Here is a 14,734-nt window from a genome sequence, read left to right on the forward strand (position 1 = left end):
GCCGCTGCCATGGGATTCTCACGGTGCTCACCGTCACTCTAACTACACGATCATCTCCGCTCCGGCAAAGACCATGGTATCAAATAGACATACGGTGTCCACGGTTAGCTCCCAATCCCCTCTCCCATCGTCACACTCCCTTGGTTGGGCCCGCCAACCATTTCTGTTGCCAGTTAATGCTATGGACGCGCACGAGTCATGCCATTTCTGGAGCCGATGGATTTGAGGACTTTATACCACGTCAGCCTGAGTCGCACCAGTTGGTTAAATGCTGCCCTATTCTTTCCCAAACGCCAGGGGATTCGTCTATATGTACTACGAAGTGTTCACATAGGTGGTATTTTTGTATGGACATATGATAATACAACGGCAGCAGCTAGAGTATATGTATTTATTCAACAGAGTTGTGGCTTTGAGGAACCTGGTAGTTGGACTGGCTCAGAATGTTAACAATTGATGGTATGTAGGTAGCTTTCATGGCATTCACTGACCCATGCTGCCTCCAAGCTCGACCCCACATGGAGGTTGGTTACTTTGTATACAGAGGCAAACCCACTCCTGCTTTGTTACAACATCATCCATCAAAAACACCACATATTACATTATAATCAGCGGCAGCTCTTTTCATACCTCTCGTCTCCAAATATATTCTGAATAGCTTCTAGAACCTGCACTTACGCTGTGGATCTGTCGAGATTTTGTTGTATGCCTGACTTCAAGATCTCCGCTGCTTTGGAGGGCCACAGCGATGATGTAAGTGCCGGACAACATCCAGGTAACGCGGCCTTGCGAATCTCGAGGATTTCTAACCGCCTTTTTCTCTCCAGGTTCGCGCTGTGGCCTTTCCGGATGCGAAAAAGGCAATTACAGCTTCTAGGGATGCAACTGTTCGTCTATGGAATCTCGTGTCGTCGCCCCCTCCTGCCTTCGACTATACAATCTCCGCTCATGGATCTGCTTTCGTCAATGCCCTAGCGTTCTATCCTCCCACTCAAGGCTATCCCGAAGGCCTTATCTTCTCCGGTGGCCAGGACACCATAATCGAAGCCAGACAGCCGGGTCGACCCGCTGACGCCGACGCTGAGGCCCTACTTCTTGGACATGCCCACAACATCTGCAGTATTGACGTCTGTCCCGAGGGAGGCTGGATCGTGAGCGGAAGCTGGGATTCATCTGCGCGCCTCTGGACAATTGGTAAATGGGAATGCGATACTGTTCTAGACGGTCATAGCGGTAGTGTGTGGGCCGTTCTGGCGTATGACAAGAATACCATCGTCACTGGTTCGTAGAAGCCGTTTTCAGACAGAAAGGTCAATGCTTACGGAGATATAGGTTGTGCCGACAAATCTATACGGGTATTTGACCGGGCAGGCCGATTGCGAGAGAGCATACAGGGCTCCGGCGATGTTATTCGTGCTCTCTGCAAACTGCCGAATGGACACGCATCTGGTGCGCAAATAGCCTCTGCAGGAAATGACGGTATTATACGATTGTGGACACTCCACGGCCAGCAGATCGACCAATTACATGGACATGAAAGTTTCATTTACTCGTTGGCAGTTCTTCCGTCCGGTGAATTGGTCAGCTCGGGTGAGGATCGGACAGTGAGGATATGGCAGGGGAGCAAATGTGTTCAGACAATCACACATCCAGCAATCTCAGTATGGAGCGTCGCTGTTTGCCGGGAGACTGGCGATATTATCACGGGTGCAAGTGATAGAATCGCACGTGTGTTCAGTCGGGTTCCAGAACGGCAAGGTGACGAAGCTCTTATACAACAGTTCGAAAGCGCTGTCAAGGAATCTTCCATTCCTCAAGAACAAGTTGGGAAAATAGACAAAGAAAAACTTCCCGGCCCGGAGTTCCTGAAGCAGAAGATGGGGACCAAGGAAGGTCAAGTGCAAATGATCAAAGAGGATGACGGAAGCGTCACAGCCCACACCTGGTCCTCTGCAACGCGCGAATGGGTTGCTGTTGGGACTGTAGTCGACTCCGTCGGTAGCAATGGTAAGAAGGTGGAGTATCAGGGTCAAGACTATGACTACGTCTTCGACGTTGATATAGAAGATGGGAAACCACCACTCAAGCTCCCTTACAACCTATCCCAAAACCCATACGACGTGGCGACAAAGTTCATACAGAGTCATCAACTGCCGGTGAGCTACCTAGACCAGGTTGCTAACTTTATCATGTCAAACACGCAAGGCGCAACTATTGGAGGGCCGTCCCAGCCCGGCACCCATGCCGGGTATGATTCTCAGCACGCTCCTTCACTTCCTACTTCTCGACCCAAGGTTTTGCCTCAAGCGTCATACCTCTCCATAAGAACTGCAAACATGAAAGCGATACAGAAAAAGATTGGCGAGTTAAACGCTCAGTTGGTTTCCGCCGGATCCAAAGATATCTCCCTCAGCCCATCCGACCTGGAGACAGTTTCCGCTTTGTGCAACCAATTGGAACAAACCACGACCTTGAAAGACTCTCCGCTTCTTGAAGCTGCATTGCCTTCAGTTGTCAGGGCGGCCACTCTCTGGCCTGCCGCCAATCGCTTACCGGGGCTTGATCTCTTACGCCTCCTAGCTGCTGCTTCTCCAATGACGGCTACAGAGGCATATAGCGGAGGAAACTTGGTGCAGACTATCATCTCAAGTGGTATTTTTGACTCTCCGCTCAATTCAAATAATGTAATGCTCGCAGTGCGCATGCTGGCGAATCTCTTCGAAACTGAAGCTGGCCAACAACTGGTAACAGACAATTTCGAGGAGATAACATCGCGCCTAAAGTCCGTCCTCTCAGACTCGGCAGCAACTGCAAACCGCAATCTTACAATCGCAGTCACAACCTTGTACATCAATTTGGCCGTTTTTCTAACTTCCAATGGACGATCGACCACTGCCGACTCCGCCGAGCGAAGCCTCGTTCTCTTGGACCAGTTGACCAAGATAATTTCGAAGGAGAAGGACTCCGAAGCGGTTTATCGGGGCCTGGTGGCGCTTGGAACGCTTGTTATTGCACTGGGAGAGGAAGTAAAGGCCGCAGCAAAGGAGGTGTATGACCTTAACAAAACCTTGGCTGCGGTCATGAACACGGCTGCTGGAAGGGAACCGAGGGTAAAGGGGGTGATCAGTGAGATTAAGGATGCCATTTGAAAACACTGCTAAATCATGCTTCTGCTATTCTTCTATACTTTGGAAGTTTAGGCTATAGTGCTTCGACTAGACGTGACGGACATGAATAGCTTGATGACTAGCAGTAAATAAATGACATTTAACGACCAGTGACTAGCTTTTTATCCTCTGCTGTATTGAATTCATGTCCAAGCGTCTCATAGTTTCTCACTTCCCTCTACATCAATCTCCATGACTTGATCGATTCCTGGGTAGTCAGGTACATCTAACCCATATTTCTCCGCAGTCCCTTTCGTTAGAAACCGTCCCCCGATGAAATGCCTCCCTCTAAAGAACTTCACGCAGGGCTTCGGAGCCGTCAAGCTAACAAGCACTTCTGGCATAAACAGAGCCCCAGGTCCATCCTTTGGAGGACCAGTTTCAATGTCCCATGAACTGGGCGCGTCAACGGACACGACAGGTACTTTGGCGGATTCTATCTGGGAGATTATAGCGGGATACGGCTCACGTAGAGGACCGCCGAAGGAGAAACCAAAGATGGCGTCGACTATCAAGGTGGTGGTAGAAAGAGCGTCGGCAAAGTCATCAGTGAATGGGACTGAAAGGTTGTGGAGTTGGATCTTGAGGCGCTGTTTTTATTTGGTGCCAATTTGTTGAGTGACTCGCTTCCTAAGGGGAAGGGGATGCGGGGATGACAAGACTTACTTCATACAGCTCATTTTTGGCATGCTTGGGGTAATATATTGTTGGATTGTAACCGTAGTGAGCTAGATGACGGGCACAGACGAGTCCGTCTCCGCCTACAGAGGGGTGGGAATCCGCTTTGTTAGCATTGCGTCCAAGCGCCCGGGCGGGAAACTGGGGTGGTCAACGCACCGTTATTGCCAGGGCCGCAAACAATGAGCACATTTTTGCCTTTGCATGGTGGGTGAACTTTATACACTGCAATATAGCTCAGGTAAGCCAGCCTCTTCGGATGCATTCAGCTTGAGAGAATGAGTGTGATGGGTGAACTACCGGCTTGAGACACAGAAAGCCCAGCCAATTCCATTAATTGATCAATTGAAAAGGCCCCAGAGTCCATCAGATCTTTATCTAACGCTGCTGCATTTTGAGCAGTGATTGTCTGTCCAGGTACAACAACGCTAGTTAGCAGGAGCTGCTTCGACAGGAGATGAGCTCTTCAGTGGGATTGCTTTGTGTGGAATTAAGGAAAGTTGGGAGGAAAGACTGACTTTCAGCGCCATTGTAGACATAAACCTGTATCTACGAGCAGAGCTAAACAGTGAATTTGTTAATTGGCTTGATCTTCTGAGCGCCCGCTGCATCGAAATGATGGGCGAGGATGGGGAGCTGTCAATGGTGGAAATACGTCATAGGCCAACCCGATGATTGAACTCGGGAGCGTGTGCGGCAATGAGTCTTTATAGTAAGGACAGGATGGATAATTCTATCTGCTTTAACAAACAAAATATCAACTTCGAAGTAGGGTCCGGCACTTATTTCATCGCATGTTGCTTTCCCTGCTTCCAGTCAATTCGAATAGTTCAATCGATAAGATACGACGGACGGGGACGCTGACATAACCGGCGCCGGGCGAGGCCTATCGGAATCAAGATTTTCCGCCTCCATTAAAATGTTCCCAACCAGCGAATGCTCGCCGGCGACGACAGTATCAAGAATACTCGAATTCTCGACGAGTCTCTCTTCCGTTGAAATCACTGACTATGGTGGTAAGAATCCGTCTATCCCGTTTTGGGAATCGACATCAACCCTTTTTCAACATCGTCGTGTGTCAAGCCCGGTAGGTCATGGTCTCCCGGTTACCGAATGTCCTCAGAATACAACATTGTTCTCGAAGCGCTCCAATTGGGATCATAGCTAACGTGTACATATTGCGCAGAACCGCTCGCGACTCAAAGCCCATCGAAGTTATCGGAACATACAACCCTATTCCCAAAAAGCCCCTCGGCTTGTCGGAAGAAGAGGCCAAGCTTGCCCGGCCATACAAAGATATTGCTCTCGATCAATCCCGGGCGAAGTACTGGCTCGGTGTGGGTGCGCAGCCGAGCGAACCTGTGTGGCGATTATTAAGTTTGGTGCGTCTATTGCCTGCTCGTTTCTTTCGACATTGTTATACAGGCTACAGACTATTCGAGCCAGAGGAAGTCGACGGGCGGATACGTTTGCTAACAAGTGCTTTTGTTCTGGCTAAATAGGCTGGCTTGGTTGAATCCAAACTGGGACGGAAACGAGCTGAACCGCCGGCGGCTGCAACGAATACCTCATGATATAGGAGCAGAATCGATCGGGAAAGCTCCCGTGGATTTACGGAGGGACAAAGGTTGTCGAACGAGACATTGAGGCCCAAGTGTGTCCAAAAACATCCCTTGGACGTCGAATAATTGTCGAGAGATGTAAGATTTGCGAGGATATTAGGGCCCTTACGGTTACCCACTGCACGCGTGGTTCGCGGTGATGGACTCTATGATTTGTTTTTCTCGTCCAGGATAGATTTTCTTTCCCCTTTATGTCAAGGGCAAAAACTAAGTTGTTTTGTAAAGGTGCAGGACTGCCTGTACTTCGGGTTTTAGGCATTAAGAGCAGGCGTTTGTGGGAAAATTTCATATTCCCAAGATGATATGTATATTAGATTTAACTGTATCAAAATTTTGATGAACTTTGTTAAAACACATATGCTATATAATATACTCCATATGGATGTCTTATTAAGTGCATCACATGCGACCTTATCTGACATTCTACCGAGATCGCACCATTATTCACGTCAATATATCTTTTAAAAAAATTATCTTAGCAGATGTTTGCATCAAAAGATTGAGGGACCTGAGTTATGAACCAAAAAAAAATGATATCAACAAAGAGAAAAAAAGACAAGTGAAAAAAAATTTAAAAGGGGTATATAGTGGAAGAAAATATAGACAAAAAAATGAGACAGTCACACTGTATGGAATTTATGAATGAGGAAGATGGATGCTAAGGTCAACCAATCGGAAATTTTATGAACTAGAGTCCAAATGTTTAACTCTGTGGCTGGTGCTGAGCAGCTGGGGATAAGCCTTCTTTGTTGTGTAGCAACGGAGATTCCAAGTTAGTTCTTGAACCGTTCGAATAATGCGCGGTGGCGTTGTCCAAGGGATGGGGAACAGGGGTTGCCATAGAGGCCATCTTCGATCCGATAGCCGCATTCCATGCTTTGGTGGGGGCTTGCCGATCCGCAACGCCTGGATACATGAAAGACCCGAGAATGCGGCCTGCGCCGGTGTGGTACAAGTGCCTTTTTACAGCCGATGGTCTCGCACGGCCAAAGACACAAAGGACGCATGACGAAGCGGCGATTGCAGAGGCCAGAGCGAGCGCAATAAAGGCCGGAACACCGTACGCAATATGATATCTCACTGTATGGTGATAAATATCCACTGGAACGTTAACGGTATCTCCTTCTTGGGGAGGTTGGTCTGTAGAGCGTTTTTGTACGTTGCGGTCGTTCTCCCCTCGAACCCAGCTTCTTGTTCCAACGACAGCGTTGGCAGCAATGTCAGTCCATATCTGATTGATAATCGTCGATGAAGATTTGGCATCTTTGGATAGTTCTTGCCACCTTGCATACAAGGCAAGATTCGATCTTCCTGAATAGTCGGCGAGTAAGCTGTTTGACGGGCGGTCTTGCATTGTGTATATTGACGCAAAGGCATCCATATGGAAACTGACACCAGGTAAATTCATGTAATCAGTAGAGGGCATTCTCTTGCTGCCAACAAATCCAGGAAGCCAAAGGTTTTCGCTCTGGATTACGGAAACGTCGTCACGGCCTTTGTAACGATCTGACACCAATCCCCACATAGCAGCAGCCTCCCCGAGCTTAAGTTGCAAACGCTCAACACCCCACAGAGGTTTGTCACTCTCTTGGTTATAAATCTTGTCTCGGATATCCAGAACGGAGAGACTGTTCAATCCATCTGTTCCGTTGTATCGAAAGTTGACAGTTTTCACGACGGCTCTTGCGGACGAAGCGCAGCTATAGAGTGGAGTGGTCCACTCTGTTCTCGGCTCGGTCACAAGGGACGAGCCTCCATCAACGCGCCGCGCAGCACCAACGAATAGTCCACACGCGACTCCGATATTGGTAATGTTGGCGATATCCCCGCTGCCGGCTCCCTGGCATATAGTTCCTAGATAGGTAAAGTGTTAGCCATTACTTAAAGGCTGTGGGTGGGAAACACCATACTGATTGACCTGAAGTCCTCTTGTGAAATGTTGTACGGATTCGGGTAGTCGATATCAGACAAGAAGGAAGAAGCATTTTCACCGGGACTGTATGGTACTCCGTCCCATAGGCGCCAATCTGAATAAGTCCCCAATTGGGTGGGCTGGACCTCGCCAGTCAAAACGTCAATTGGGAAGGTCTTTCCCTCAGTAGAATTCAAATAGGACCACGGTCGCATAGTAGGAGTTCTCGGGTTCGTCACGTTCAAAAGCAGCATGGTGTACGCATTATGAAGGTAGGCGGCCTTGTATGCCCTCCCATACAGGTCTGGATTTGCTTGGGGATCGCTTCGGTCGTATTGGGGATATGTCGTGTTAAGTTTCTCAAAACCACCCCGGTCCGTTATCTTCACGTTTTGCATGGTTAAGTTGACGTTAGAATCCGGAATGACGAAGTCGACGGTGATATTAGTATCAACACATTGTGTAAATGGCTCGATAAAAAGCAAGTCTTCAGACCATGTACCACCGTACTTCAGTGGTGAAGGGGTGGTATGATTCCGGAAGCCAATGCCTCCGTTTTTATTGTCGACAATTAGCCCTTCCACAACTATGTAGCCGTCCTTAAGGACCAAGGTATCCATCTGTTTATACGACCCTCCCAAGAAGGCGGATCCATTGTTCTTGGTGTCATCGATGGTGACAGAGTACGATCTCCATTGAATGTCAAACATGCTCGAGACGGTTGGTTTCATACGTTCGAGACCACTTTGGAACATCTCGGTCAAGTTAGCGGGGATGTCAATATCATATAAGTCCCACTCAAATGTAGCTCTGGTTCCATTTCTGGTGGTCTTGATGACGGTTTTTGAGCCTGGGCACGCGCGAGGCTCAAAGGCACCGCAAATTCGATTAAACCCCAACTTTGAGCGAGGGGGTGTTCCGCTGCCAAACGGCGAAGTGTCGGGTTGATACTGAAATGGCTGTGGTACCATCTTTGTTCCAGGAACGACTGCGTCGTATAAACCGAGAGGCGTGACAACGGCAGCAATACCGACAATAAGTAGGATCAAGGGGCGCAAGATTCCTTCTAGCCTTACCGCTCGGCTAACTTCGCGAGCCGTGGCGGTGTCCGCTCGGAGAAGGAGTGGCCAATGTGATGCATGTAATGATCTTCCAATCTGAGTCCTAAGTCAAGTCAGCAGGTCTGCTCTTAACCCAGGTGGAGAAAAATGTATTCACCATGTTGCTAATGAGTTTTTATCGGTTACAAGTCCCGCTAGGATAAGTGTGGTGGCAGTCGGTATCAGGAATTGGACTATAGATTAATTAGTATGCCATATCCGGCCCAACGCACAACGGGTAGAAGACTGTTGTTACTCACGCACGTAGACCCCAGCGGCAATGATACCGGAGACATGACCAACGGTGAGGTCAACCATCTTGAACGCTGAAGCGCGGCCTAATCGTCTGGGAAATAACAGTGCCCGACGTGGCCTATTCCGCAAGTTGATGCGATTCGCCTCGGCTAGACCGCAAAATGTGCGAGCAATCCCCTTTGGATTTGGAAGTGGAAGGGAACACTTGCTTTTATGAATGTTCCTTAGCCATTTATCTTAACCCGAAGGTTGACGTCGTCTCTATCAGAAAATCGGCTCAAGATCTTGTGGAGCACCAAAATAAGGGGCGCCCAGATCTCGTATTCTGAGGTCTCTCGACGCAAAAAAAAAAAAAAAAGGCGGAATCTCACTGTGGAGCTCGTATTTGGCAAAGATCAGCAAATCAATTTGAAATGCGACAAAACAGGCATCGAACGAAGGGCCTGTTTCCGAGCCTCATCAACGCTTTGGGGCCTGAAGTATGCCGATCTCGTGAGGATCCTTGTCAATGAGCATTTGCAGAAATATTGATTTGTGAACAGTGGTGGAATATATTCTTGACGCAACGGCCACACTGCAGTGTCTCCACTGCAAAAGCGGCATTTCTCCTCATGTTCGAATGATGGAGAAGTTCTTCTCCTCATTTCTGCTGTTGGCGATTTTGTTCTGTACATGAGCAGGCCTCTGCTCCTACCCGACTCTCCCCACACTGAATTCCATTCCTGCGCTATTTTCAGCACCCAAAAGGGTGGTCTGTGTCTCCGAATCCCTGCAAGCACAGGGAAGAGAGCATGAAGCTCACCCTGGCCCAGCTGAGACTCAAGAAACTGTCGCTCTGTTTTGCGCCTCAAAAGTGGTCCAATCAAGCCACAAACTCAATCCGGGCATTGTCCGTTCGTTTTGAGCGGAGATAAAAGCGAATGATATGCATGAAAAAAAGGGGTTAAGGCGATGTGCTGACCACGACGTCCCGCTGCGGCTCAACACAACGGTGATTTGATGACAATTCCAAATTCCCCCCTGTCGGTCCCAGCGGAGCGTCAGCACTAGATGCTTGGCGCACCTTAATTCAACGCGCTCTAGGCCAATAGGCGGGCCCTCTGACTCGAAGAACGTGGGGAGTGTGATATCAAACGCTGCTCTTTTCCACGATGCCAGCTGGTTCTGGTTTTGATGGGACGCCTAGGAGTTTTTTTTCCGTCGGCACGACGAAGCCTAGATACGTGTTGTCTCTCTGTTTTTCGTTCTTCCGACCATGGAACCACCTCGCCCAGCCCTCCCTCCAGGCTACCACCTCGTCGAGGGCACGCCGGATGCAGCCGCGTACTGCCACCTTCGAACAACCAGCGGCCTTTCTCCCAAAACTGAAGAGCAAGCGCGCATCGCGCTAGCGGGTACTTGGTACATGTGCTACGTCACGTACACCAAACCGCAGAGCCATAAAAGTGCCGATAACTTCACTGACGTCGGCGCTGGCGATCATCTCGAACAGATCGCTGAAGTGGTGGGAATGGGCCGGATTATCGGTGATGGAGGGTGGTATTTTCTCATTGCAGACATTGCAACTCTCCCAGAACATCAACGGCGAGGAGTGGGCGATGCCATCATGACGAGACTTGTGCACTGTGTCCGATCACGCGCTCCCCCGGGGGCCTTGGTCGCTCTGTTTGCCGACCCGCCTGGAAGACGCCTTTACAAACGGCATGGATTCGAGGAGACGGCTCCAGGTTCTCTAGGGATGGCAATTGAACTGTGATTGGGCTCGGCCAGCTTTGTCACGAATCCAGTCATGGTCCGATAAAGTTATTTTCCCGGAGCTCGTTTCTGTCAACGGAAACAAATGCTGTGGTGGATTAATCGCATGTTCCAAACCACCCCGAGTACTCAGCAACCTCAATCGTAGCTGGGACTAACGTTGGGAATATGATCACGTGTGGCAGGGAGACTCTCGGATACTATAAATCATGAAGCAGTTCTCTTTTCACCCAGACCGTCCTCCCAAAAAAGACTTTTTTTTTCTTCTTTTTTCTTTCACCCCCGGTTCTCATTGAACATAAGGACCGACTGCGACGACTTCTGATCCGCCGTTATCGAAGATCGCTGACGAGTCTATGACTTGATTCGAGTTACTGATGGAGTGAGCGCTCGGGTACCCTTCGAGACATAGATATATATATACATATAGATCTAAACAGCACGGAGTTAGGAGACTTGATTTAAATCTGGTGAATGTACGGCGTATGTACGTCAATAAACCTTCAATACAGAACGGTACTCTGCATGCAAAGTGGAAATGAGCACGAAAACAATCATACATACTTCCATCATGTTCATCGGCATGTCCCTCACTAACGAGATTCAGGACGTAGGCTATCGCAACTCGGCCTCCGCATCTTCATTCTAACCTCGGTGGATACGGAGAAATCTGCGAACAAAACGCACTTCTGGTCTTGATGCTGATGCTGCATCGTAGGCCCGATGGAAGCTGTGCTTGTGAATCCTAGCTTCCATGAGGAGATTTGGGGCGCGCTGTTGGACCCATGCTGCAAATCGAGATTTGCGTTCCTATGGTCTCGATGTTCCCTTAGAAAGGGCCGCCTTCATTTCATCCGTATGATAACACGAACACGGCATAAAAGTACCCAGGTCCCCCTTCGCCAAACAGGGATGAATTTCTCGAGCATTTTACTGCTCTTCTCCAGGCCCCATCAGGCATTCCACAAGGATCCTGAACCCCAAGGACGGCAGCAAACACAAAATAAAAGGATGTGTACCAAGAAAGGTGCAAATCAACCCAAACTTTTACTTGTGCGAGCTAACCTGTCTCTTGGATATTGCCAAAAGCAGCGCACTTTAAAAGTCAAGCAGTCATGAGATATCCTGCTGGATATGAACGATAAGATGACCGGGTCGAATCCCTGTGTATTCCTGCACAGCCTCAAATCTGTTGCATTGCGTCTTCCAACCAATTTTTGACAGCTCCTACAGAGTGCGTGTCTTAACTATAAATACAAAGCGCCTCTGCCCTGTTCTGGGCAAGCCACTGACTCCAACATATTTCCGGATAGCCCGGGCGTGCAAGTCCTCTGCCACATCACCTGTGCCAAGTGGCTTTGTCACCATCTGGAATGCTCTCAAGAGCAATTGACCACCTTGGGGAATTGTGTGTGTAGAGCATCATTTGAACGCTTTGTGAAAATCTGGAGAAGCGGAGTACAAAAATATCTTTCCCCTGGGCATTCCGTTCCATCAAGTACTCCGTACAAAAGTTTTGTTTTTTGAAGGTGAGCGAGGAAAAGCGAATGGAAATGATTTTTATTTTCTTTTGAATGCAGATCCCAAACCTTATAACTAACTAGCGGGGAGTGTTTTAGTGTGGGTGATCACCCAGCTTGCTGCCTGCTTACCGCCAAGCCGCCAAAGAAACCAATGGAAATTTGTCAATAGCTTACTGATGGGTTTAAACCAATAGAAATTTTGACAATATATTGCCTGGTGTGTTTCTTTGGTCTTGGCTTTGAAGCACGCTTTTTGAACCAACGCGCAGTCATTCAGGATGGCCAATCCTTACTGGATAACTTGAGACCTCGCAGCACGCCCAATGGACTTGCCGGATCGGCTGGAACAGTTCAAACTCCCAGCGGAAACCCCGTGCAAAGCACTCCAACCGGAGACATGACCACTAGCCCCCGGGGAAGAGCTCCCGCAGGCTTTCCGAGCTGCTTGCGCGCGATTTTAGACTGAGCCAATGCAAGCTTTCTGGATCAGTCAGTCGTCTTCCCCTTCCCACGCAGAGCCTCATTCGGCTTCACTCCGCACGGGCTGTCAAGAGAGAGCATGATCAGGGTTCTTGTTAGACAACAAAGTATTGTTAAGCCCGAGCAAAACTCGAGCTTCGAAAGAGGTGAGGCCAGCAACCAGACCCTCTCCCCCCGCACTCAAGGCCTCTGCCGAAGCTAATGAAACTAGCAGGCATGAACTCTGTTAGGCAACCAGTGATTCCTTCGGCGCCATGCGAGGTGAAAAGCTCGCTTGACCAACAACGCGTGACGATGTGATCCCTGCATACCAGCAGAGACAGGCAGTTCATGGTCTCCTTTCAATCCTTCGACAAATCTGGACTTCAGCCGAGAAATAGGCTGGTCCATATTGAAAGATCTACTCTGCTATTGTTGCATGGAAGGGAGATTAACGACCGGCATCCCTTGGAGTCACCGTTGCCGTGACGGTGTGAATGTTGCTCTGGTGACTTTTGTTGGCGTCAACGGGGGGAAGGGAAGGAGGGACGAAGTCATTCTATTATTCCTGGCACGATTTGGGGAGGTCTATATAAACCCCTTGAACCCCTTCCATTCTGTGGATGCGATTTTCAATCATACCCATCGTTGTCTCAATCAAGCTATCTAACGATTTTACTCGCCATTTTGTATTCCACTTAAGTTACGGAGTGTCTCCACCATGAAATCCTTCACTGTGTTGGCTTCTGCTGTGCTCCTTGCCCTCTCGCTTCCTACTACATATGCCTCGCCAGCCGAAATTCGTTCCAGCTCGGGCCACCAGTGTACAACGTACAGCAGACTATTCAGAGAAGAAAACTGTGCTGCCGTTATAAGAGATGGAGGTGGTGACAGGAAGCAGAGATGCCTTAGCATTAAGGATAAGAGGGTGAGACAGACCCTTTTTACCATCTCAATCAAGAAAGGCCAGTCTGCTAACCTGCTACATAGGACTTCGCTTGCAAAAAATGCGAAGAGAGTCGGTTTAAATATCAAGAAGCAAGCTGTGATCAGTGTGCAGGCGGCTCATGCGAAACTACCTGCAACGAATTTAGGAACCGGATAGTAAGGCAGATCCACTTATAGAGACTTGTTTGAGAACACATCCGCTAACAGGCTGCATAGGAGCTATATTGCTAAGTGACGGTGGCTAGAAAATTCCGGGCATATAAACGCTAATCCTGCCTTCAACAATGGAGCAAACATTGGATTGGGAGGTGGTTTTGTCAGAAAAATGGGACCGAATGAACGGTATCGATGTCGAAAGCGTAACCTTATTGATGGGATACCAAAAAAGATTGGTGTGCTCTTTCTTTCACTGTTCCATCTTCTTGTATCGCTCGGATAAGCAAATACGGACATTAGAGGATAGGCATAAGCGGCTTTCAACTGTTGCCTGTATTATTCAAGTCACTCTAGTCTTATACCATCCAAACAGCATCTCTTCTAGTGTCGAACCTGAGTTTGGCTACTTTACGAATTTAAGAGTCGCCGCGAGGGTGACGACGGTGCCGACCCTCTCTTCCAAGATCAGGGTGAGGTGGTCGATTTGCAACCTACCGTATTCAGAGAAAGGCGGACCCGCCAAACAGGGAGATCAAGTCCAACTATTCTCGTTGAAACTTATGATCTGGCCAGGCGGGGAGTTGCTGGCCGAGATTTGGCATGTCCGCACCGAACAGAAATGAGTAACCTTGCCTTGAGTAGTAGTATCTTCGTTTCACAAACTAGGGTAAATTTTGCAGTGTCTAGAAAGCACTTCAGTACCGTATCGAGTTTTTCCGTCTTGCACATCCAGTGTCCTTGCGGATATTGATGAAGGCGCATATCCTGCGCAACACCAAATACAGCGAACCCCCAAGCCATAGCTACCCCAAAAAGACCAAAATCCCGGATTGTTGGCACCAAATACTCTGTTACCGAAAGGCATAAGCTACCTTCTACGGATAGGTGAATGCCGATATTTGGTTGGAATGCGGCTCGCGGAAACGGGAACACTCAAGAGCGATGCCCCTTCGCACCCAAGAAACAGGAAACCGGCCAAAAACATAACACGACGAGTCTCATAGACCCAGCGGAGAAACAATACATTCAGACCTTACCCTGGATTTTCAAGTGAGGAGTTGCTCTGGAGGAAAGCAATGCGATAGGGGCGATAGCCACGGAATCGGAATATATATATATGGTAATGTCCATCCGTCTGAACAAACGCCGGGGTATGTCA

General features: G+C 48.8%; 6 protein-coding genes across 6 annotated transcripts; 4 read left to right on the forward strand and 2 right to left on the reverse strand.

The window, feature by feature from the left end:
- Positions 1 to 705: 705 nt before the first annotated feature.
- On the forward strand, positions 706 to 3,149 carry D8B26_005992 (uncharacterized protein; the record flags this gene model as incomplete). The annotated part of the gene is made up of 3 exons (XM_003069990.2): positions 706 to 753; positions 828 to 1,281; positions 1,333 to 3,149. The coding sequence occupies 3 exons, from the start codon at positions 706 to 708 to the stop codon at positions 3,147 to 3,149; spliced, it is 2,319 nt and encodes a 772-aa protein (XP_003070036.2).
- On the reverse strand, positions 2,945 to 4,661 carry D8B26_005993 (uncharacterized protein). The gene is made up of 5 exons (XM_066125053.1): positions 4,364 to 4,661; positions 4,146 to 4,254; positions 4,005 to 4,070; positions 3,834 to 3,928; positions 2,945 to 3,757 (listed from the first exon to the last, which is right to left on the reverse strand). Exons 1-5 carry the CDS (start codon positions 4,454 to 4,456, stop codon positions 3,326 to 3,328), a joined length of 795 nt encoding a protein of 264 aa, XP_065981134.1. The 5' UTR covers positions 4,457 to 4,661; the 3' UTR covers positions 2,945 to 3,325.
- Positions 4,662 to 4,820: 159 nt separating this feature from the next.
- MRPS16 (mitochondrial 37S ribosomal protein bS16m) lies at positions 4,821 to 5,770 on the forward strand. Its single transcript, XM_003069988.2, has 3 exons — positions 4,821 to 4,932; positions 5,032 to 5,227; positions 5,348 to 5,770. Exons 1-3 carry the CDS (start codon positions 4,856 to 4,858, stop codon positions 5,417 to 5,419), a joined length of 345 nt encoding a protein of 114 aa, XP_003070034.1. The 5' UTR covers positions 4,821 to 4,855; the 3' UTR covers positions 5,420 to 5,770.
- An 81-nt stretch (positions 5,771 to 5,851) lies between these two features.
- On the reverse strand, positions 5,852 to 11,570 carry D8B26_005995 (uncharacterized protein). Its single transcript, XM_003069987.2, has 5 exons — positions 11,054 to 11,570; positions 8,740 to 10,921; positions 8,598 to 8,673; positions 7,378 to 8,543; positions 5,852 to 7,321 (listed from the first exon to the last, which is right to left on the reverse strand). Exons 2-5 carry the CDS (start codon positions 8,795 to 8,797, stop codon positions 6,171 to 6,173), a joined length of 2,451 nt encoding a protein of 816 aa, XP_003070033.2. The 5' UTR covers positions 8,798 to 10,921; positions 11,054 to 11,570; the 3' UTR covers positions 5,852 to 6,170.
- D8B26_005996 (uncharacterized protein) lies at positions 9,990 to 10,932 on the forward strand (the record flags this gene model as incomplete). The annotated part of the gene is made up of 1 exon (XM_003069986.2): positions 9,990 to 10,932. One exon carries the CDS (start codon positions 9,990 to 9,992, stop codon positions 10,488 to 10,490), a length of 501 nt encoding a protein of 166 aa, XP_003070032.1. The 3' UTR covers positions 10,491 to 10,932.
- Positions 11,571 to 12,706: 1,136 nt separating the features above from the next.
- On the forward strand, positions 12,707 to 13,946 carry D8B26_005997 (uncharacterized protein). Its single transcript, XM_066125054.1, has 3 exons — positions 12,707 to 13,399; positions 13,462 to 13,575; positions 13,636 to 13,946. The coding sequence occupies exons 1-3, from the start codon at positions 13,193 to 13,195 to the stop codon at positions 13,648 to 13,650; spliced, it is 336 nt and encodes a 111-aa protein (XP_065981135.1). The 5' UTR covers positions 12,707 to 13,192; the 3' UTR covers positions 13,651 to 13,946.
- Positions 13,947 to 14,734: the final 788 nt, after the last annotated feature.

The sequence above is a fragment of the Coccidioides posadasii genome, chromosome 3 (assembly GCF_018416015.2).
Source record: "Coccidioides posadasii str. Silveira chromosome 3, complete sequence".
NCBI classification, from domain to species: Eukaryota; Fungi; Ascomycota; class Eurotiomycetes; order Onygenales; family Onygenaceae; genus Coccidioides; species Coccidioides posadasii.